We start from the raw sequence: 17,434 nt of genomic DNA on the forward strand, positions 1-17,434 counted from the left end.
TTCACAAATTTAATGTTATGCAATAAAGATTTGATTCGGTTGTAAAGCTATATTCTAAAAGAGGAAGGAGTTGAAGACAAGATCTATATACTCTACAAGAGCAATACGAGAGCAATGGTTGCAAGTGATTATTAGAGAAAACCACTCATACACGTATTTCAAGTCATAAATGTTTTTTTGTTGTTCTCATAATCATTCAGAGACATGTTAGAATCACTTTTTGAGAGAAATGCACTCGTAAAAAGCACATATAGTCATGCACTCAACCATAAGTGAATATGACATTCTCAGAAACACTTATGATGAGACAGATCAAAATCACTCATTGAGATAAAAACAACTCGTCAAAAACATATGCACTCCTAGCAATAAGTGGATACGAATTCTTAGAATAACTCAAAACGAGATAGGCTGAAAACTCACTTAAAATAAAACTACTCGTTATAAACTTAGAAGCACATATGTTTCAGCCTATAAAGTGATTATCGTATTCTTATAATCACTTAAGATGAGACATTAAACAAATTAAACTGAGCTACAAGCTCATCGGCTAGCATATTATTTGAGGAAAACTAATAAAAATGACTTGAAAATTTTGAGTTTTAACGATAATAACAAAATAAAGGATAAAATAAATAGTATCAGAATTGACTTTTTAGTATAAAAATATGATTTTTCGTTAAAATGAACAGTATTAAAAACTTTTCGTTAAAATTCCTATTATTTTTTGGTTCGGAACTACAACATGTCAACATGTAAGCATGGGAATGAGGGAGAACCTCACACGTATCCTTCCTTAATCTGAATGCTCCAAAAATACCAAACCACCTCAAGATATCGTGTTCGTCCATATAACAGAGTCGCAGACAGCCTCGTGCTTCACACTGACAGGTCAATCTCGTAATTTTCATTCAAAACCATGTTCACTTTTCCTCCAAAAAAAAAAGGGCAATTCATTTTTGACGCCAACAAGATATCTTTTTATTTTCCGAGAAAGTGCGAGAAAATCCCCAAGAAAATTTAATAACACAGAAAAGGGGCTAATTTTCCGAGAAAACAAACAGAGCCAAGAAAATCATAAAAGCACTTTCTATCTCCGAGAAAATTGAAAAATACATCTTAATTTCCTGAGAAATTAGGCCGCAAAATTGGAATTCCTTGATTAGCAATTTTCCATTCGTGTCCCTCCCCAAAAGTCCTATATAAAGCTTAGGGCTTTTTTTGGATTTTCCCAAAATTATATTTGAATTCTCTACTTCTCACTTTCTCTCCAGGTCTCTCTCTCTCTCTCTCTCTCTCTCTCTCTCACTTCCAAAACTTTCTCATTCATGCAAGCACGAGAATTTAAATAGGCACATCAATCCCTGACCAGAAATTCGGGTTCTGGAGATTTCGAACTGAAAAACCCATCAAAGATTTAGTAATTTGAGCGGCTGTGGTGATGGGGAAGGTGGCGGTGGGGGCGGCGGTGGTGTGCGCGGCGGCGGTATGTGCGGCGGCGGCGCTGGTCGTTCGGCACCGCATGAAGAGCTCGGGGAGGTGGGTCCGGGCGATGGCGATTCTGAAAGAGTTCGAGGATAAGTGCGGGACCCCCATTGGGAAGCTGAGGCAGGTGGCTGACGCCATGACTGTCGAAATGCACGCTGGCCTCGCATCCGAGGGCGGCAGCAAGCTCAAGATGCTCATCAGCTACGTCGATAACCTCCCAACTGGGTATTTTTGCTTATCTCACCCGCCCTTAATTGTTTTATTTTTCGATTGGGATTTGAAAGACTCGTAATTTCAACTGGGATTGGGTTTTAAAAAAGGACTTTTGGGTTCAATAATTTTGTCTTCTGTTTGAAATGATTATTTATTTGTCCCCTTTTGTTATTTATTTATTTAGTTAAAAGGGTTAAAGGTCGAATTTTTATGTGCTTTCTGATTAATTAATACGATTTAGTTATGTTGATTTTTCATGCGGCTCCCATATGATTTTTCGCTTCGAAATCATTCCTTTAATATTTGATCTAACTGTAGATATTGAAGTCTGATTTGCTAAAATTGGCGGTTTCCTTATCCCATGTGTGCTTCCGATGAGGCTTTCATGGCTCTCTTATTAGTTTCCGCCTTTGGTATGTTCTTCATTTCATGTGGTGTAGGCTGTGCTATTTTAGTGGATTATAATGTTCTATGCTCTACGGATCAATGTGCTTCTAATCTTTCTAGAGTGTCATCGTATTGAAAAGAAATTGACATGCTATATTGCAAATGGAAAAAGAAATGCACTTTAAAGTCTACAAGCTTTAGAAAGAGTGTTAGAAATGAATATTTGATATATTGGGTAGATTATATTGGTGATTTGGGTTCGTAAACTGACTGAGTGGCTGACCATGTGTGAGCTATATTTGGTGTCCTTTTCCCCCCTTACTTACATGTTTGCCGAATTAGGCACGATTGTGTTAAAATTACGCCTTGCACTTGAATGTCTCTGGGGGATTATTGGATCCGTAGTACATTCCTTTTACTTTATCGTTTCAGGGATGAGAAAGGACTGTTTTATGCATTGGACCTTGGTGGGACAAACTTCCGTGTCCTGCGTGTACAGCTCGGTGGGAAAGAAAAACGCATTGTTAAACAAGAATCTCAGGAAGTTTCCATTCCACCGCATTTGATGACTGGAACTTCAGAAGTTAGTATTGTATTTCTTCAGGCAATCTAACAATCCTGCTTAGATTTGTTCGTACTTGGTGGTAATTTATCATGATGTGGTTTCAGGGATTATTTGATTTTATTGCTGAAACACTTGCAAAATTTGTTGCTACTGAAGGAGAGGGTTTACATCCTGCACCCGGTAGACAAAGGGAGCTGGGTTTTACCTTTTCGTTTCCTGTGCGGCAAACGTCAATTGCATCTGGGACTCTTATTAAGTGGACAAAAGGCTTCAGTATTGAGGACGCGGTACTTTGACAGCTCTTGCTATATTGATTTTTGTTTGCTAGTTAGTCATGTAAATCATGCCTGGAGGACACTGTACCTGATACATTGGGCATTGGAGCCTTTATGTTGTCTTTTCTTAACATATGTTCTACCTAAAACATTATTTTCTACCCACTGGTTACCTATGTGTTCTGATACAACAACAACAACAAAGCCTTTTCCCGCTAAGTGGGGTCGGCTATATGAATCCTAGAACGCCATTACGCTCGGTTCTGTGTCATGTTCTCCGTTAGATCCAAGTACTCTTAAGTCTTTTCTTAGAGTCTCTTCCAAAGTTTTCCTAGGTCTTCCTCTGCCCCTTCGGCCTTGGACCTCTGTCCCGTAGTCGCATCTTCTAACTGGAGCGTCAGTAGGCCTTCTTCGCATCTTCTAATAATAAAATTAATTTAGCAGCTCTGGACTAATCTATATCGTGTGGTGCCCCCTTGTGACGGTTTCCTTTTGCTAATATTGGTGCAGGTTGAGCAAGATGTTGTAGGAGAACTGACCAAATCAGTGGAAAAAATTGGACTTGATTTGCGTGTTACAGCTTTGGTAAGTCCAGTTTGGTGTCTAATTTCAGCAAGTCGGATGTTCCTGTTATGCTTTAAGGAGCTGATTTAAACCTTGGTGATTTATTACTTAATCATTTTGGACAATCCTAACTTGCCAGGCTGATGCAGGTCAATGATACAATTGGTACATTAGCAGGTGGTAGGTACCACAATCAGGATGTCATTGCTGCTGTGATATTGGGCACCGGAACGAACGCTGCATATGTAGAACGAGCGCATGCCATTCCAAAATGGCATGGTCTTCTACCTAAATCAGGTGAAATGGTTAGTAATTGTAGAACTATGATTTGTTGCCTGATGCTAAGGTTTAGATCTATAGTTAGAACATTGCTAATTCTTTGTTATATTTATAATAGGTTATCAACATGGAGTGGGGTAGCTTTCGCTCGTCACACATACCACTGACAGAATACGATCAAGCACTTGATGCTGAGAGTTTAAACCCTGGAGAGCAAGTAAAGATATTTTCTTGTACTTGTTTTTGGCATTTTGCATGTGAAGATGGCTTGATTGATATATCATATGGATTTTGTTTTTGTTTGCAGATATTCGAGAAGATCATTTCTGGCATGTATTTAGGGGACATTGTGCGCAGAGTATTGCTCAAGATGGCTGAAGAAGCTGACTTTTTTGGTGATGTTGTCCCGCCAAAACTGAAAATTCCGTTTGTACTAAGGTATATTCCAACATTTTTTGTAGACGATATTTTTTCAAACCTAGTTAGCTTGAAGTATGTCATTGGACGTGTTTGTGTGTTCCCGAATTTTAAGAGGATTTGTGTTTTGAGCAGACCTTTTTCTGTGAAATACTTGGATGTACAATATATAGTCATACTTGCATAGTCAATAAATTGTTTTGAAAGTATACCTATGATGGACTTGAAGTCTTGAACCAGTTTACAATTAAACTCTCTACAACCAGAAATCAAATCCGACCCATTATATGATTATCCCATTGATATTCTGGCAAGCATTTCAAATTTTCACTTATGGCTTTTCTTCTTGTTCTTTGCTGCCTGCTATGAATTCTGTGTCTTGATGTCTTGGAGTTGTGTGAAACCCAGATTTTGACCCAATTTGAAAATCTAACCACAAACTTGAAACTAAAAGTAGCCAGCCTTTCCATTTCATTTGCGGATTAAATTCTGGGAATGTCTTGGATTCTGCATAGACAACTGTCAAGAGGAATTGGGCAGGTCTATTCCTGAATATCAAAATACACCATCGCAATGGAGCATCAGAAAATGTGGTTAATTCCATCTGTTCGGAATGGCAAGTGACTTCCACATGGTCATAACGTCTGTTTTGCTTCTCAATGGTGCCTAGATTAAAACTTGATGCTTCTGCCATTGTGGATTACTTGCCAATTGTCGTTTTTTTTTTGTTCAAACTGAGGTCTGTGTATGAAAGTCTAAATTAAGTGTTTCACCTATTGCTTTTGCTTGGATTGTGCATTAACTTTGGAATAGCGTACAATTTTCTGAATCTTTATGGTGTTGTATTATTTGCAGGACTCCTGTCATGTCTGCCATGCATCATGACTCATCTCCGGATCTGAAAGTGGTCGGGAACAAACTCAAGGACATCCTTGAGGTAAATTGCCCATTCTATTGGAAAAAAACGATCATTTTGTTATCTGGCTGTGCAACTTTAGTTTTTTTTTTTCTTTTCCTTTTCGTAATTCTCGTGGGAGGGTGGTTAGAAAAGTAAAAATTGATAAAAGGTTGAAGACATTATACCTTTCACTGAATAATTCCTATTTTTCTATAAAATTTCATAGCCAATCTTTAGACAGGTGACAAGTGTTTATTGTTTTTGATTTTTTGATAATTGTAGATCTCCAACACCTCATTGAAAATGAGAAAGGTTGTCGTGGCGCTATGTGACATAGTTGCCACTCGTGGGGCTCGCCTATCTGCTGCTGGGATCTTGGGAGTGCTTAAGAAGTTAGGTAGAGACACAGTTAAGGATGGAGAGAAGCAAAAATCGGTGGTAGCACTGGATGGCGGTTTGTATGAGCACTACACTGAATTCCGCACCAGCATGGAGAGTACTCTCAAGGAGTTGTTGGGCGACGAAGCTGCTGAGCACATTTCTATCGAGCTCTCAAACGACGGCTCCGGAATTGGTGCTGCCCTCCTAGCAGCCTCTCACTCCCAGTACCTCGAGGTAGAGGAGTCATAAAATGGTCAAGACCAGGGTAGATGAATGAAGTGTGAAATTCTCAATTTTAGTGTATTTTCGTTTCCCCTATCTTCCCACTATTTCCTTTGGATCAATTCATGTTATTCTTAGCTCCTAGTTTGGAAGATCTTGCACCCCATCCGTAATTTATGAACCTTTAGAGCCGGTAATTGTCGTAGGATCATAATTGGCAGTTGGAGTAGGCAATCGGCTAAGCTTTCTTGCTGCAGCCCGTTGTTTCCCTCTGCGGATGTTTAGGCGTTGTGTTGTTGATCAATTTATAAGCTTGTTTCTCGTGGATTACTTAATAAAAATAGGGGATGTAAACTGTGAGTATGCACTTTTTGCGGAACATTCTCTCATGTTTCCCTGTTGCAAATAATACAGGTTTTTACGGGCCATCAGTTCTTGCTGATTTTTCAAGAAGTTTTCGCTACTCGTTATTGTGATACATACTCAAATATACAGGGTAGTTTTGTCGTCTAGAGTGCAGCTCGGCATCCTAAACGATGCTACTCGTTATTTTGATACATACTCAAATATACAGGGTAGTTTTGTCTTCTAGAGTGCAGCTCTGCATCGTTTAGGATGCCGAGCTGCACTCTAGTATACATCTGATCACTATGACTATCTAATTCCTTCTCTAGTATGCATTTGATCAGCTTAAGACCGATACTAAATGAAAGTCTTATTTCCCCTTTACTTCTTTCCTCTTCGCATCAGACATTTGTTGCCAAACTACCATTCTTGTCTTCCAAAATCCTCTCACGCTTCGAGTTCTTGAGCAGAGGAGCGGCAACGTACTCAGTCTTTTCACCGTTGATAACTGGACGGCTGCATCGAAGCAAGATTTGCAGAACGACCTTCATGGAAGGCCTACTAGCTGGAAGTCTTTCTGTGCAACTGAGGCCAAGTTTGAAAACCGAGCACATTTCGTCCAAGTAACAAGGTTCTTTGACGTCCTGGTCCAAAGCGTCTGCGATAGTGTTTTCTTCGTGAACATGGCGCCATGCCCATTCAGCGAGGGCAGTGTGTTCATCGCCGTGGTTGGCTTCCCTGCCGGTTGTCAACTCCAGAAGGATGACCCCAAAACTATACACATCGATCTTTTCATTCACTCGCGTTGTGTGGGCGTATTCTGCATTTAGGGTAAGAAAAATCAGTTTACAGATTGCTAATGCGAAATGAAAGAAAATACACATGCTTCTTTAGGCACTAAGGGCTTACTTGAGATTGCCTTTAGAAGGGCTAAATGCACTTTTCTAACAACTCAAAGCACTTCTAACTGCTGTTGGCAAAAAAACTTAAAAAGTGCTTATGGGTCATAGAAGCATTTTTTTTTTTTTTTTTTTTTTTTTTTTGGTCGATTGCTTTAGCAAAAGTTTATGAGCAGAAGAGAAAACCACTTCTTGCAAAAGTACTTATAAGAAGTGCTTTATAAAGAAGCGGTCTCAGACATGCCCGAACTTTAGCATTTGTGGGGTATAAGGTTTACCTGGAGCCATGTAGCCAAAGGAGCCAGCAACAGATGACATTGTAGCAAGTTCTCCTTCCTTGACCAACATCTTAGCCAGACCAAAATCTGCTATTTTTGCATTGAAATCGGAGTCCAACAAAATGTTGCTCGATTTCATGTCACGATGTACAACAGGCGGCACGCAATCGTGGTGCATATAGCTGAGGCCCTGAGCTGCCCCCACTGCAATCCGCAACCTCTTAGGCCAGTCGAGCGCGACATGATGGACTGACCTCAAGAGATTGGATGGCCTGTTTCTCGTGTGCAGCCATCGATCCAGGCTCCGATTATCTGAGTACTCGTAGACGAGAAGTTTTGAAGTCTGACTGGAAATGCAGCACATCAGCTTCACTATGTTGGCATGTCGAATTGAGCTCAAGATCTTGACTTCAGCAAGAAACTCTTTCTCAAGCTTCTCTTCTAAATTCTTATTCTTCCAAATCTTCTTCACAGCAACAACATCACCATTGCGATTCACAGGAACACGATAAACTTTTCCTGATCCGCCACTGCCAACCAGATTACTTTCTGTCAACCCCGATAGGATTTTCGGCACTGTGAAATTCAACCTCTGAAATGTGTTGAGCTTCCAGTTAGAATCACCATTTCTGTTGCAGTAAACTCTGACCACGATGACCAAGATGGAAAAAGCCAACAAGCACAACAGTATGCCTAAGGATAAAATCAGTGCAAGAGATTTGGACGAAAGTTTACTGGACTTTCGGGATTCAGAATTGCATATGGAGAGCTTTATTGCCGCTGAGCTAGATGTGCAGAGGCCTCGATTGTCCAAGAAGCTTCCTTCATACGCAGCGTTTTCAAATTCGATAGGGATCTCCCCGGAGAGGTGATTGGAAGAGAGATTGAATTGGTTGAGCTTCAGACGCCCGAGTTGATTTGGAATTTCGCCAGAAAGTTGGTTTGCTGAAAGGTCTAATTCAGTAAGTCCCGGCAGAAGACCAAGTTTCTCAGGAATTGTTCCAGAGAGCTGATTTCGACTGAAATTAAGACTAGCGAGTGACTCCCACGACACAATATCCGATGGAAGGGAGCCAGTGAGCTGATTCTGATCAAGAGAAAGAGTCATTAAACTAGAAAGCGCGGTTAACTCCTGAGGAACAGCACCGCTAAAGTGGTTATTACCGGCGTCAAAAACCTTCAAACCTGTCCAGGAAGACACCCCGATTGGAATGTTGCCCGAAAATCTGTTGTCTCTCATTTCCAACCGCGAAAGATTCGATGACATCTTCTCAGGAAGCTTGCCAGTAAGCGAGTTGTTGCTCACCAGCACAGTAGTCAAGTTTGGCGCCGTCCACATACCGCTAGGAATGTTTCCAGACAGCATATTATCTTGAACCTTGACAATCTTCAAACTGCTGCAATTTCCAAGAGTGCTTGGCAATTCTCCACTCAGATAATTCCCATAAGCTACAATGTCTTCCAGCTTACCCCAATAGCACAAATCGTCTGGCAGTTTTCCTGTTAGCCTATTGACGCAAACTTCAAAAGCTTCGAGCTTCGAGTACTTCCCAAACTCTGGAGCCAATATTCCTGAAAAATTGTTGTTGAACATTCTGAATTGTCTGAGGTTTGGCAGGCGGCCAATGCTCTTCGGAATTTCACCCGAAAAATCATTGAGAAACAAGGCCAACTCTGTTAATTTGGTAAGATTGCCGTACTCTTCTGGTATTGTCCCTGTTAAAGTGTTCTCAGAGATATCAAGAATGCTCAAGTTCCATGACCCAATCACTGGAGGGACCTCCCCGGAAAGATTGTTCCTGAAGAGATAGACTATACTCAAATACTTCAACGTAAACAAACCGTTCGGGATCCTCCCACTCAAACTGTTTATTGCCAAATCAATTACTTCCAATGCTTCCATCTCCCCAAGTGTCTCAGGAAGCTCTCCAATCAAGTTCGATTGGCGTATCCATAAATTCTTGAGCTTTTTCAACTTGGTGAAATTGGAAGGCAAGGTCCAAGGCACAAGTTTTATGTTGAAAGACATGTTTAGGTCTTTGAGATTGGACAAGTTACCTATTTCTGGTGGGACAGAGCCATTGAACTGGTTCATCCACAGCTGAAGATTCTCGAGCTCTTGCAACCGCCCTATCGCGGGAGGAATATCGGAGAAGTTGTTTCCGCCGAGGATAAGCTGCTTAAGCCGGGGCAGGCTGTCGATGTCATCAGGAATCGGGCCTACAAAGTAGTTTTGTGAGAGGTCCAAGTATTCTAGCTTGGAACACTTGTAGAGAGATTTTGGGAACTCTCCGGGGAGGTAGTTGTAGTTGAGATCGACGTGTGTGAGGTTTGTGAGATCACAGATGAAGGGTGGAACTGGCAGGGTTATGTTCAAGTTGACGAGAGACAATCCAGTGACGGAGTTGTTTGTGCAGGAAATTTCAGGCCAGGAGCAGTGGGAAGAAATGTTTGAGTTTGATGGGATCCAATGGCTGAGAAATGGTGGAGACTGTAAGTAGGACTTGAGTTTCAGAAGGACTGCTTGTTCTTGGTCTTGGAGGGATTGGGTGTTGGCATGGCGGAGGAGGAGGAGGAGGAGGAGGAGAAGGAGGAGGAGGTGGAGATGTGTTTGGAGAGAAGATGTTGGGGTGTGTTTAGCCATTTGGAGGGAGGGGGATTTCAAAAGTTCGTTGGTTCCCGCGGTTGTGTTGAGGACAAGTTAGAACTCAAAGGTTGTGATCCATTTTATGAGATATGAAATTGAATCTAAATAGACGTTAGAAATTGGGGGATTTTCCTGAATCATTGCAGGGTCACAAATGGTAAGGAGTTTCAGTAGGGGACGACTTGGAAAATTTACGGTCAACAGAGAAAGTGTTAAAACCCACCAATTAGCTGTTAACTCATATTCACTGTTTTTTATTTACACTTGCTTACTTCCCTTTTTCTCGATACATGCATATTGCAGTCTGACACGTAAGTTAATAATATTTTAAACCTCTAATGATAATATTCGATAAAAATAACTTATTAAAACCACAAAAAGAGAAATTTATGCTCGCATATCAAACTGTAATTTGTTTATAAAGATGTGTGACTTCTTACATATAAAGGAACCAAGTATTTTCATTTTTGTTTTCGAATTACGTTTTAGTTTTACAGTCAAGGGATATGAGATGAAGATCAGAAGCCCTACTATTTGACTTTAATGTATGTGATAATTATTACACCAAGGGTGCGTTTATTAATCCGTAATCAGATTGAGGGGAATTGAATTAAGGAGGAATTGAATTGAAGAGGAATTAAGCTAGAATCAGAATCAGATTCCTTCCGATGTAATTCATAAAATAATTGAAGAAGCTCTTCTTAAGGTAATATTTATGTAAATAAAAAATAAAAAAACCAGCACCTCATCCCCTTCATCCCGATGTCCCAGCATCCTCATCTCCTTCCTTTCTTCAATCCTATCTTTCCCCAACCCCCACAGCCTTCCCACGACCTCCCATATTCACAGGTCCTCCACTCCTCCTCCCTTCCCTCCATATCCTCTTCTTCCCTAGCGCCCACAACCATCCCACCACCTCCCGAATTCGCAGATTCACATGCATCCTCATCTATCTCTCTCGTTCTTAAATTCTGCAAGTGACGAGGAGAACTGGGGTTTAGGTGTGACCGGAGCCAACGCTCCTCCTAGGAAAATTGGTGAGACTAGAGAAGAGAGTGATATGGGTACTCTGTTGGATTTGGCAATGAAGTTTGTAAGGCTATTTTGAAATTAAGAAAATAAATTAAGATAATTTTGGAACAAAACTTAGATTCCTGGAGGATTCCCCTTCAGAAAATCCAAATACCATGTATTATTAGAAAATCAGACTTCGGATAACCCCATAGTCTGATTCTAGAAATGAGATGGGTCCCACCCCATATTCCCCCGAATTTTTTGAGGTGACGGGAACCCCACGTCACCATGGAGAGTTGGTGTACCGATCTAATCGGAGGATGCAACGTGCTCCACTAAAGAATCCATCTGATTTAATTTTTTTTAAGAAAATCAATTAAAACAAAAACTAAAACAAAATAATAGAAAATCTCGACAGTCCAGCCAACAACCCACCCCCACCCCCACACACACCCCCTCCACCCCGGTGGTCGTCCGATCCGTCCTCCTCCCAATTTCTGTTTCATCCTTCTTTCTCAAAGACGACGACGAGGAAGATGGTCCACATGGGTTCCAGCGGGGACATATAGCGTCGGCGGGTTATCGATTGGAGAAACTCCATCTGCCACTCTCTGCCTGTTGTTGTTCGTCTGTGAGGAAGAGGAAGAGAGGGAGGTGATGTGGTACCAGATTTGGACGAGATTGGGGTTGGCGTGTCTCGCCGGAGAGGCGTTGTATGGCCTGCATATTTTGTATTTGAGTCTTTCAGTTTTAGCTTTTAATTAATTAATTATTTAAAAGATAAACCTTGTAGATTTATTAATAGAACAGATGTCGTGATTTCATTGATGGGATGTTAGGTCCGCAATCGAGATGTTTAATTTTTTTGCGTTTAGTTTTTGTTTAATTAATGTTCTTTAAAACTAAATCAGATAGATTCTTTAATGGGAATCGTGGCATCCTCCGATTGGATGGGTACATCAACTGTCCATGATGATGTGGGGTTTCCGTCATCTCAAAAAATTTCCCCCGCTGGTGAATAGAGACAGATTGTCTGCTCTTCTGATTGGATGTTTTTTTTTTTGTAGGTTCACGATTAAATTACATTAATTTTTTATATTAATTTTTTTTATAAAAATAATAAGAATATAAAATATTAACATTACTTAATTGTGATCCTACACATAAGAGGACACTAAATTCCCCTTTGTCCGTTAGCCGAACGTGACGTACGTGAAAGGGAAGGCAATGAAGTTTCCACGAATCTGAAGCGTGGACGAACGCCTTCGTTGACTGAAGACTTCTAAGAGCGATATTATTATTTTTTCTTTGTGGAAGACTTTGACCTAATCAAAGATTAGGATTTTGATCCCATTTTTTCCATCGGAAATTTATGATTTGAAGGTATGAAAACAGCACGCCTGGGTTCACTGATATAGACGGCAAATGAGGAGGGGGACTGCATCAGGCCTTGTTTAATGAGATATTCTAGATGCGGTCTCTAATCTTTAACATTTTTTAATTAAAATTTTAATAATATTCAAAGTTTGATCAAGATCTCTTGACTTTGTACACCTCATTATATTACTATTAATATTAATATTTTTATAGTTTTGCCATTAATTGTTTGATATTTTATGAGATTTATAATCCTATAAATTTAAAATCCCTCATTATAATACTATTAGAAACGGTTACAATAAAAAAATTCAAACATTTTGATTGAATAAATGGATAAAAACTAAGGAAAACTAATAAAAATGGCTTGAAAACTTTGAGTTTTCATGATAAGGACAAAATAAAGGGTAAAGTGAATAGTACATGATGGACTTTTTAGTGTAAAAATGTGGTTTTTCGTTAAAGTGAACAGTACCGTGGACTTTTCGTTAAAACTCCCTAAAAACTATGTAAAAATAAGAAATAATAAATGGCAAAAGAATGTATCCATAGTGCTAAAAAAATTGGTACATTTCACATATAACAAAGTGGTACATTAACAAAGAAGCATGTGTTGTCACATCCGGGTCCGGGGCGGATCACTTCCCGGACCCGCTCCACCACCGTAGCACGATATTGTCTGCTTTGGGCTTACATTCCCTCACGGTTTTGTTTTTGGGAACTCACGAGCAACTTCCCAGTGGATCACCCATCATGGGATTGCTCTAGCCCCCCTCTCGCTTAACTTCGGAGTTCCTACGGAACCCGAAGCCAGTGAGCTCCCAAAAGGCCTCGTGCTAGGTAGGGATTGGAATATACATTTAAGGATCGCTCCCCTGGGCGATGTGGGATGTCACAATCCACCCCCCTTAGGGGCTCGATGTCCTCGTCGGTACATTTCCGGCCAGGGATTGGCTCTGATACCAATTGTCACATCCCCGCCTGGGACGGATCACTTCCCGGGCCCGCTCCACCACCGTAGCACGATATTGTCCGCTTTGGGCTTACCATTCCCTCACGGTTTTGTTTTTGGGAACTCACGAGCAACTTCCCAGTGGGTCACCCATCATGGGATTGCTCTAACCCCCCTCTCGCTTAACTTCGGAGTTCCTACGGAACCCGAAGTCAGTGAGCTCCCAAAAGGCCTCGTGCTAGGTAGGGATTGGAATATACATTTAAGGATCGCTCCCCTGGGCGATGTGGGATGTCACATGTGTACATTATAAATAAATTAGGGTACATATAAAAGATTAAATTTTTAAAAATATAGGCGCTAAAAGAAATTAATATATGGGTACAAAATAAAACTAAAAAGAAAATACTACAAATTAAAAAAAAAAATGTTGCAAATTAAAAGTGGGTACAAACTAAAAATATAAATTTATGATACAAAGTTTAGGCATAAAACATAAATATACCATATGTAATTTTTCTAACATTGATTAAATATACAATGTCACGTGACGATATACACATGGGTACAAACACAAGTAAAACTTTAAAAAATATGGGCACAAAAAGAAACTATTATATGGGTACAAATTAAAAATGAAAAGAAAATTGGTACAAATTAAAAAATATTTGCAAATTAAAAATAGGTACAAACTAAAAATAAAAATATATGATAAAAAATTTAGCCATAAATATAAATATACTAATTGTAACATTTTTAACACTAAAGGAATATATTTAAAAATAAAAATATTTTATTATTCAAATAATTAAATGATGTTATTAATACCCAAGGACCTTGATCAAAAATTCAAAATGAATAAGATTTTAATCAATGAAGTAACAAAAAGAAGGATGTGAACCTAATTTTCCCTTTAAAAATCTTCACCACATGCCGCCTAAGTTTTACTTAGGTGCTAGACGGTTAACTACCGTCCTGACTAATTCTTAGGCGTTTGAGAATTAAAAAATAGCACTTAGACCTACTTAGGCGTCTGCCTAGACCGCCTAGGTGCCCTTCTAGCACACCCAGACTTGCTTAGACACTAGCTTAAGTTGCGACTTTCACTTAGACCAGAAATATATTGCTTTCATTTTGAATTTTAATTGTTCAAGGAATTGTAAGGGACTTGTTGAATACTTAAATGAACACACATTATATACTTGTTTCCAATGTTTTAATGATGTTCTAATATTTTATAATCATCATGTTCTTCTATTTTTCAGTTTATGTATCCCAATGAAGTTGTGTATTTTTTAAGTACAAACAGACACTTATTTATACAATATACAATAAATTTACTTAAATCTGCATAGTCTCCCACCTAAGCTCCACCTAGCCGCCTAGGCTCTAGGCCTTAACCCACCGTCCGGCTAACACCTAGCGTCATTTAGAACCTTGATGTCAGGTGATCAACCATTGGCGCTCTATTTTTCATGTCAAATCTCTATGATTAATCAATTTAAATACCGAGTATGCAAAAGGAGAAAAAACATGTACGAAAATTACTTCTGGAAAACAAGGGCAGAAGGTGACCAAGTGGCATTGGAAAACAAGGGGTTTTGTAGGTGGTGTTTGTTCTCCTAATACACTCACTTTTCTTTCTTCGGGAAGATTCATAAAACATTCAGACATTCATGTGGGGTGCTAGGAGAAAACAAGAGAAAGTGATCATTGGATCACCTGCATATTACTCCACCCATGCACCCACTCTGACAATTCAGTGCATGCTTAAGAAAAATGATGAGAAAGTGACCAAATTAATGTAAACAGAATCTCTGACATTATAAACCAAACCCCACCCCCCGGGGGAAAATGCATGGTTTTGGACTTTTATAAACCAATGCATGGTTTTGGACTTTTATAAACCAAACCTTCCCGGGGAAAAATACATGGTTTTGGACTTTTATAAACCAAACCCCACCCCCGGGGGGAGAAAATGCATGGTTTTGGACTTTTATAAACCAAACTCCACCCCCCGGAGAAAATGCATGGTCCAATTTATAAACCAAAATCCCCCGAGGGAAATGCATGGTTTTGGACTTTTGGAGCAACAACTATATGGATACCCTTGGTTTTCGACCAACAACCACATGGAGATACCCTTGGTTTTCGACCAACAACCACATGGAGATACCCTTGGTTTTCGACCAACAACCACATGGATACCCTTTTTTCAAAAAATGAACCCTTTTTTCAAAAAATGAATAGCCAAATCTTTGACCAATCTGGGTTCGATTTCAGACGCCAGTGAATAACAAGATGGTAGTTAGGAAAATGTTGAAATACTTCTGTGAGTCTTCCTGGTCTCGGTAATGTAATGGTAGACTGACGTGGTGAAGTCACTAACTGGTCCCTTTTTATGAGGGAAAAAAGAAGCAATTGATCTATTTTTCGGGTTCAACTTTCATGCTACGTATTATTAAATGCTACGAATATTGAATTGTCTAAATTTTTTAGACCATAGTAACTCATTAAAGGTACATAACTTATGGGCGTGCAATTTATTTTAACGACAGATTAACAAATTTTTACTCACGTATCAAACTGTAATTAACAAATAAATTAAAATGACGACTTAGAAGAAGAAGCCAAGTATTTTCTTCAAATATTGATCCAAGTCATATACTCACATGTTGGTGTGCAAGCCCTTGGGAAGATTGATGACCCACCGTGACCTCTTTGCTTAGCGTAATGTGATGTTAACCACCCCAGTCACTACCGCTCCCATTTAGTCACTGCCCTAATTGTATTATTTAGAAATATTTTAATTATATTTTCCTTGTTCCTTTGAGATTAGGAGTTCCTAATTCTTCATGGATCATTTGGTTTTTAAATTACTTATATATAACGCAACTAATGACGTCCGTACTTCCCAGTATAATGGTTAGGCACCAGTCTCTTTTGCCGTGCTTAGTTGTGCAAGTCATTTCATATCGAACTTCAATGATCCGAACGTTTACTTTATAAGTCTTGATTCGTAGATCATTTATATAAAAATTCAATTCAATCTGAAATTATTTGCTCATTTAATTATCACAATAAAATTTCAGTATTTCTTAGAATATAGTGTTCTTCACTTTGAATTCAACTAGATGCCTTATATACTTCCAATTTGACAAATATTTTACAAGAATTGTCCATGAGATGCAACATAAAAAATAAACATTCGAATCATTAAAATTTAATATGGAGTCAACCTACAACTAACCCTATTTTTTCAAAAAATGGAATATCCTCCGTTAAAGAATCTGATATTGACAATATCGGGTGGGAAAATACATTGCTTTTTCAGATTTTGAAAATCTATACTACCGATTAGATTACCCTCATTTCTTCGAAGCACGTCTCTATTTAAAAATAAAAATAAAAATAAATAAATAAACCTCACGTTTTCTCCATCTCTCTCTCTCTCTCTCTCTCTCTCTCTCTCTCTCTCTCTCTCTCTCTCTCTCTCTCTCTCTCTCTCATTTCCTTTCAAAGTAATGATGTGCCACCAATAGAAAATAAGCACATTTATCAACGTTTAAGTAATAATTCACTCATCAACTTCCATCTCAATAGTATCTCAAAAACCATCAATCTAGTCACCAAAAAATCACAACAAATTAATTTCTTAAAAGAAGAAATTAATTACAAAAGAATTGAAGTACAATTAACAAACAAATCTTTGTTACAAAGCATTGACAACTTTCAAAAGAAACTTGTTAATGAAATTTGTTCGGATATTCTCAACACCTTTTGACACAGAAAACACCACATTGTTAAACTTTCTCACAATAAGGAATTTAATGTAAAGAAAATACAAACAAAAGTCAGACCAATCCAAATGAGTCAAGAAGTTATGGAATTCTGCAAAACAGAAATCCAAGAACTTCTCAATAAAGGAATCATTAGCAAAAGTAAATCACCCCGGTCTTGTCCTGCTTAGTATGCCCAGAAAAACTCTGAATTAGAAAGATGAACTCCTAGGTTAGTTATTAATTACAAACCTTTTAATGAAGTCTTGGAACAGATACAATATCCAATTCCTAACAAAAGAGATTTAATTAAGAGACTTAGTCAAACTGTAATCTTCTCAAAATTCGACATGACATCTGGATTTTGGCAAATTCAAATTCATGAGCATAACAAATACAAAACTGCATTTGTCACTCATTTCGGCCATTATGAATGGAATGTAATGTCATTCAA

At 38.9% G+C, this 17,434-nt stretch overlaps 2 protein-coding genes across 4 annotated transcripts; one reads left to right on the forward strand and one right to left on the reverse strand.

Moving 5' to 3' along the window:
- The first annotated feature begins 849 nt into the window (after positions 1 to 849).
- LOC137746471 (hexokinase-2) lies at positions 850 to 6,117 on the forward strand. Of its 2 annotated transcripts, none has more exons than XM_068486490.2 (9): positions 850 to 1,713; positions 2,521 to 2,671; positions 2,758 to 2,940; positions 3,439 to 3,513; positions 3,642 to 3,797; positions 3,890 to 3,988; positions 4,079 to 4,209; positions 5,044 to 5,125; positions 5,369 to 6,117. In XM_068486490.2, the coding sequence occupies exons 1-9, from the start codon at positions 1,442 to 1,444 to the stop codon at positions 5,714 to 5,716; spliced, it is 1,497 nt and encodes a 498-aa protein (XP_068342591.2). In that variant the 5' UTR covers positions 850 to 1,441; the 3' UTR covers positions 5,717 to 6,117. The 2 variants fall into 2 exon arrangements, with proteins under 2 accessions (XP_068342591.2, XP_088545641.1); XM_088689515.1 differs by having other exon boundaries at positions 1,234 to 1,713; positions 2,020 to 2,671.
- An 82-nt stretch (positions 6,118 to 6,199) lies between these two features.
- Positions 6,200 to 10,043, reverse strand: LOC137746470 (uncharacterized). 2 transcript variants are annotated; one of them, XM_068486488.2, is made up of 2 exons: positions 7,212 to 10,043; positions 6,200 to 6,854 (listed from the first exon to the last, which is right to left on the reverse strand). In XM_068486488.2, exons 1-2 carry the CDS (start codon positions 9,853 to 9,855, stop codon positions 6,436 to 6,438), a joined length of 3,063 nt encoding a protein of 1,020 aa, XP_068342589.2. In that variant the 5' UTR covers positions 9,856 to 10,043; the 3' UTR covers positions 6,200 to 6,435. The 2 variants fall into 2 exon arrangements, 1 of the variants encoding a protein (XP_068342589.2); XR_015958635.1 differs by having other exon boundaries at positions 6,326 to 6,854; positions 6,944 to 9,981.
- Positions 10,044 to 17,434: the final 7,391 nt, after the last annotated feature.

Source organism: Pyrus communis, chromosome 2, assembly GCF_041283825.1.
Source record: "Pyrus communis isolate YQ-2024b chromosome 2, ASM4128382v1, whole genome shotgun sequence".
In the NCBI taxonomy this organism is placed as follows: domain Eukaryota; kingdom Viridiplantae; phylum Streptophyta; class Magnoliopsida; order Rosales; family Rosaceae; genus Pyrus; species Pyrus communis.

Bases quoted from the DNA above. Each gene is read 5' to 3' on its own strand.
- LOC137746471 (XM_068486490.2), top strand. From the start codon at position 1,442: ATGGGGAAGGTGGCGGTGGGGGCGGCGGTGGTGTGCGCGGCGGCGGTA. The intron at 2,941-3,438 runs GTACTTTGACAG...ATATTGGTGCAG, and splicing joins GCTTCAGTATTGAGGACGCG to GTTGAGCAAGATGTTGTAGG. The intron at 3,798-3,889 runs GTTAGTAATTGT...TATTTATAATAG, and splicing joins TACCTAAATCAGGTGAAATG to GTTATCAACATGGAGTGGGG.
- LOC137746470 (XM_068486488.2), bottom strand. From the start codon at position 9,855: ATGGCTAAACACACCCCAACATCTTCTCTCCAAACACATCTCCACCTC. The intron at 6,855-7,211 runs GTAAACCTTATA...CCCTAAATGCAG, and splicing joins CTTTGGCTACATGGCTCCAG to AATACGCCCACACAACGCGA.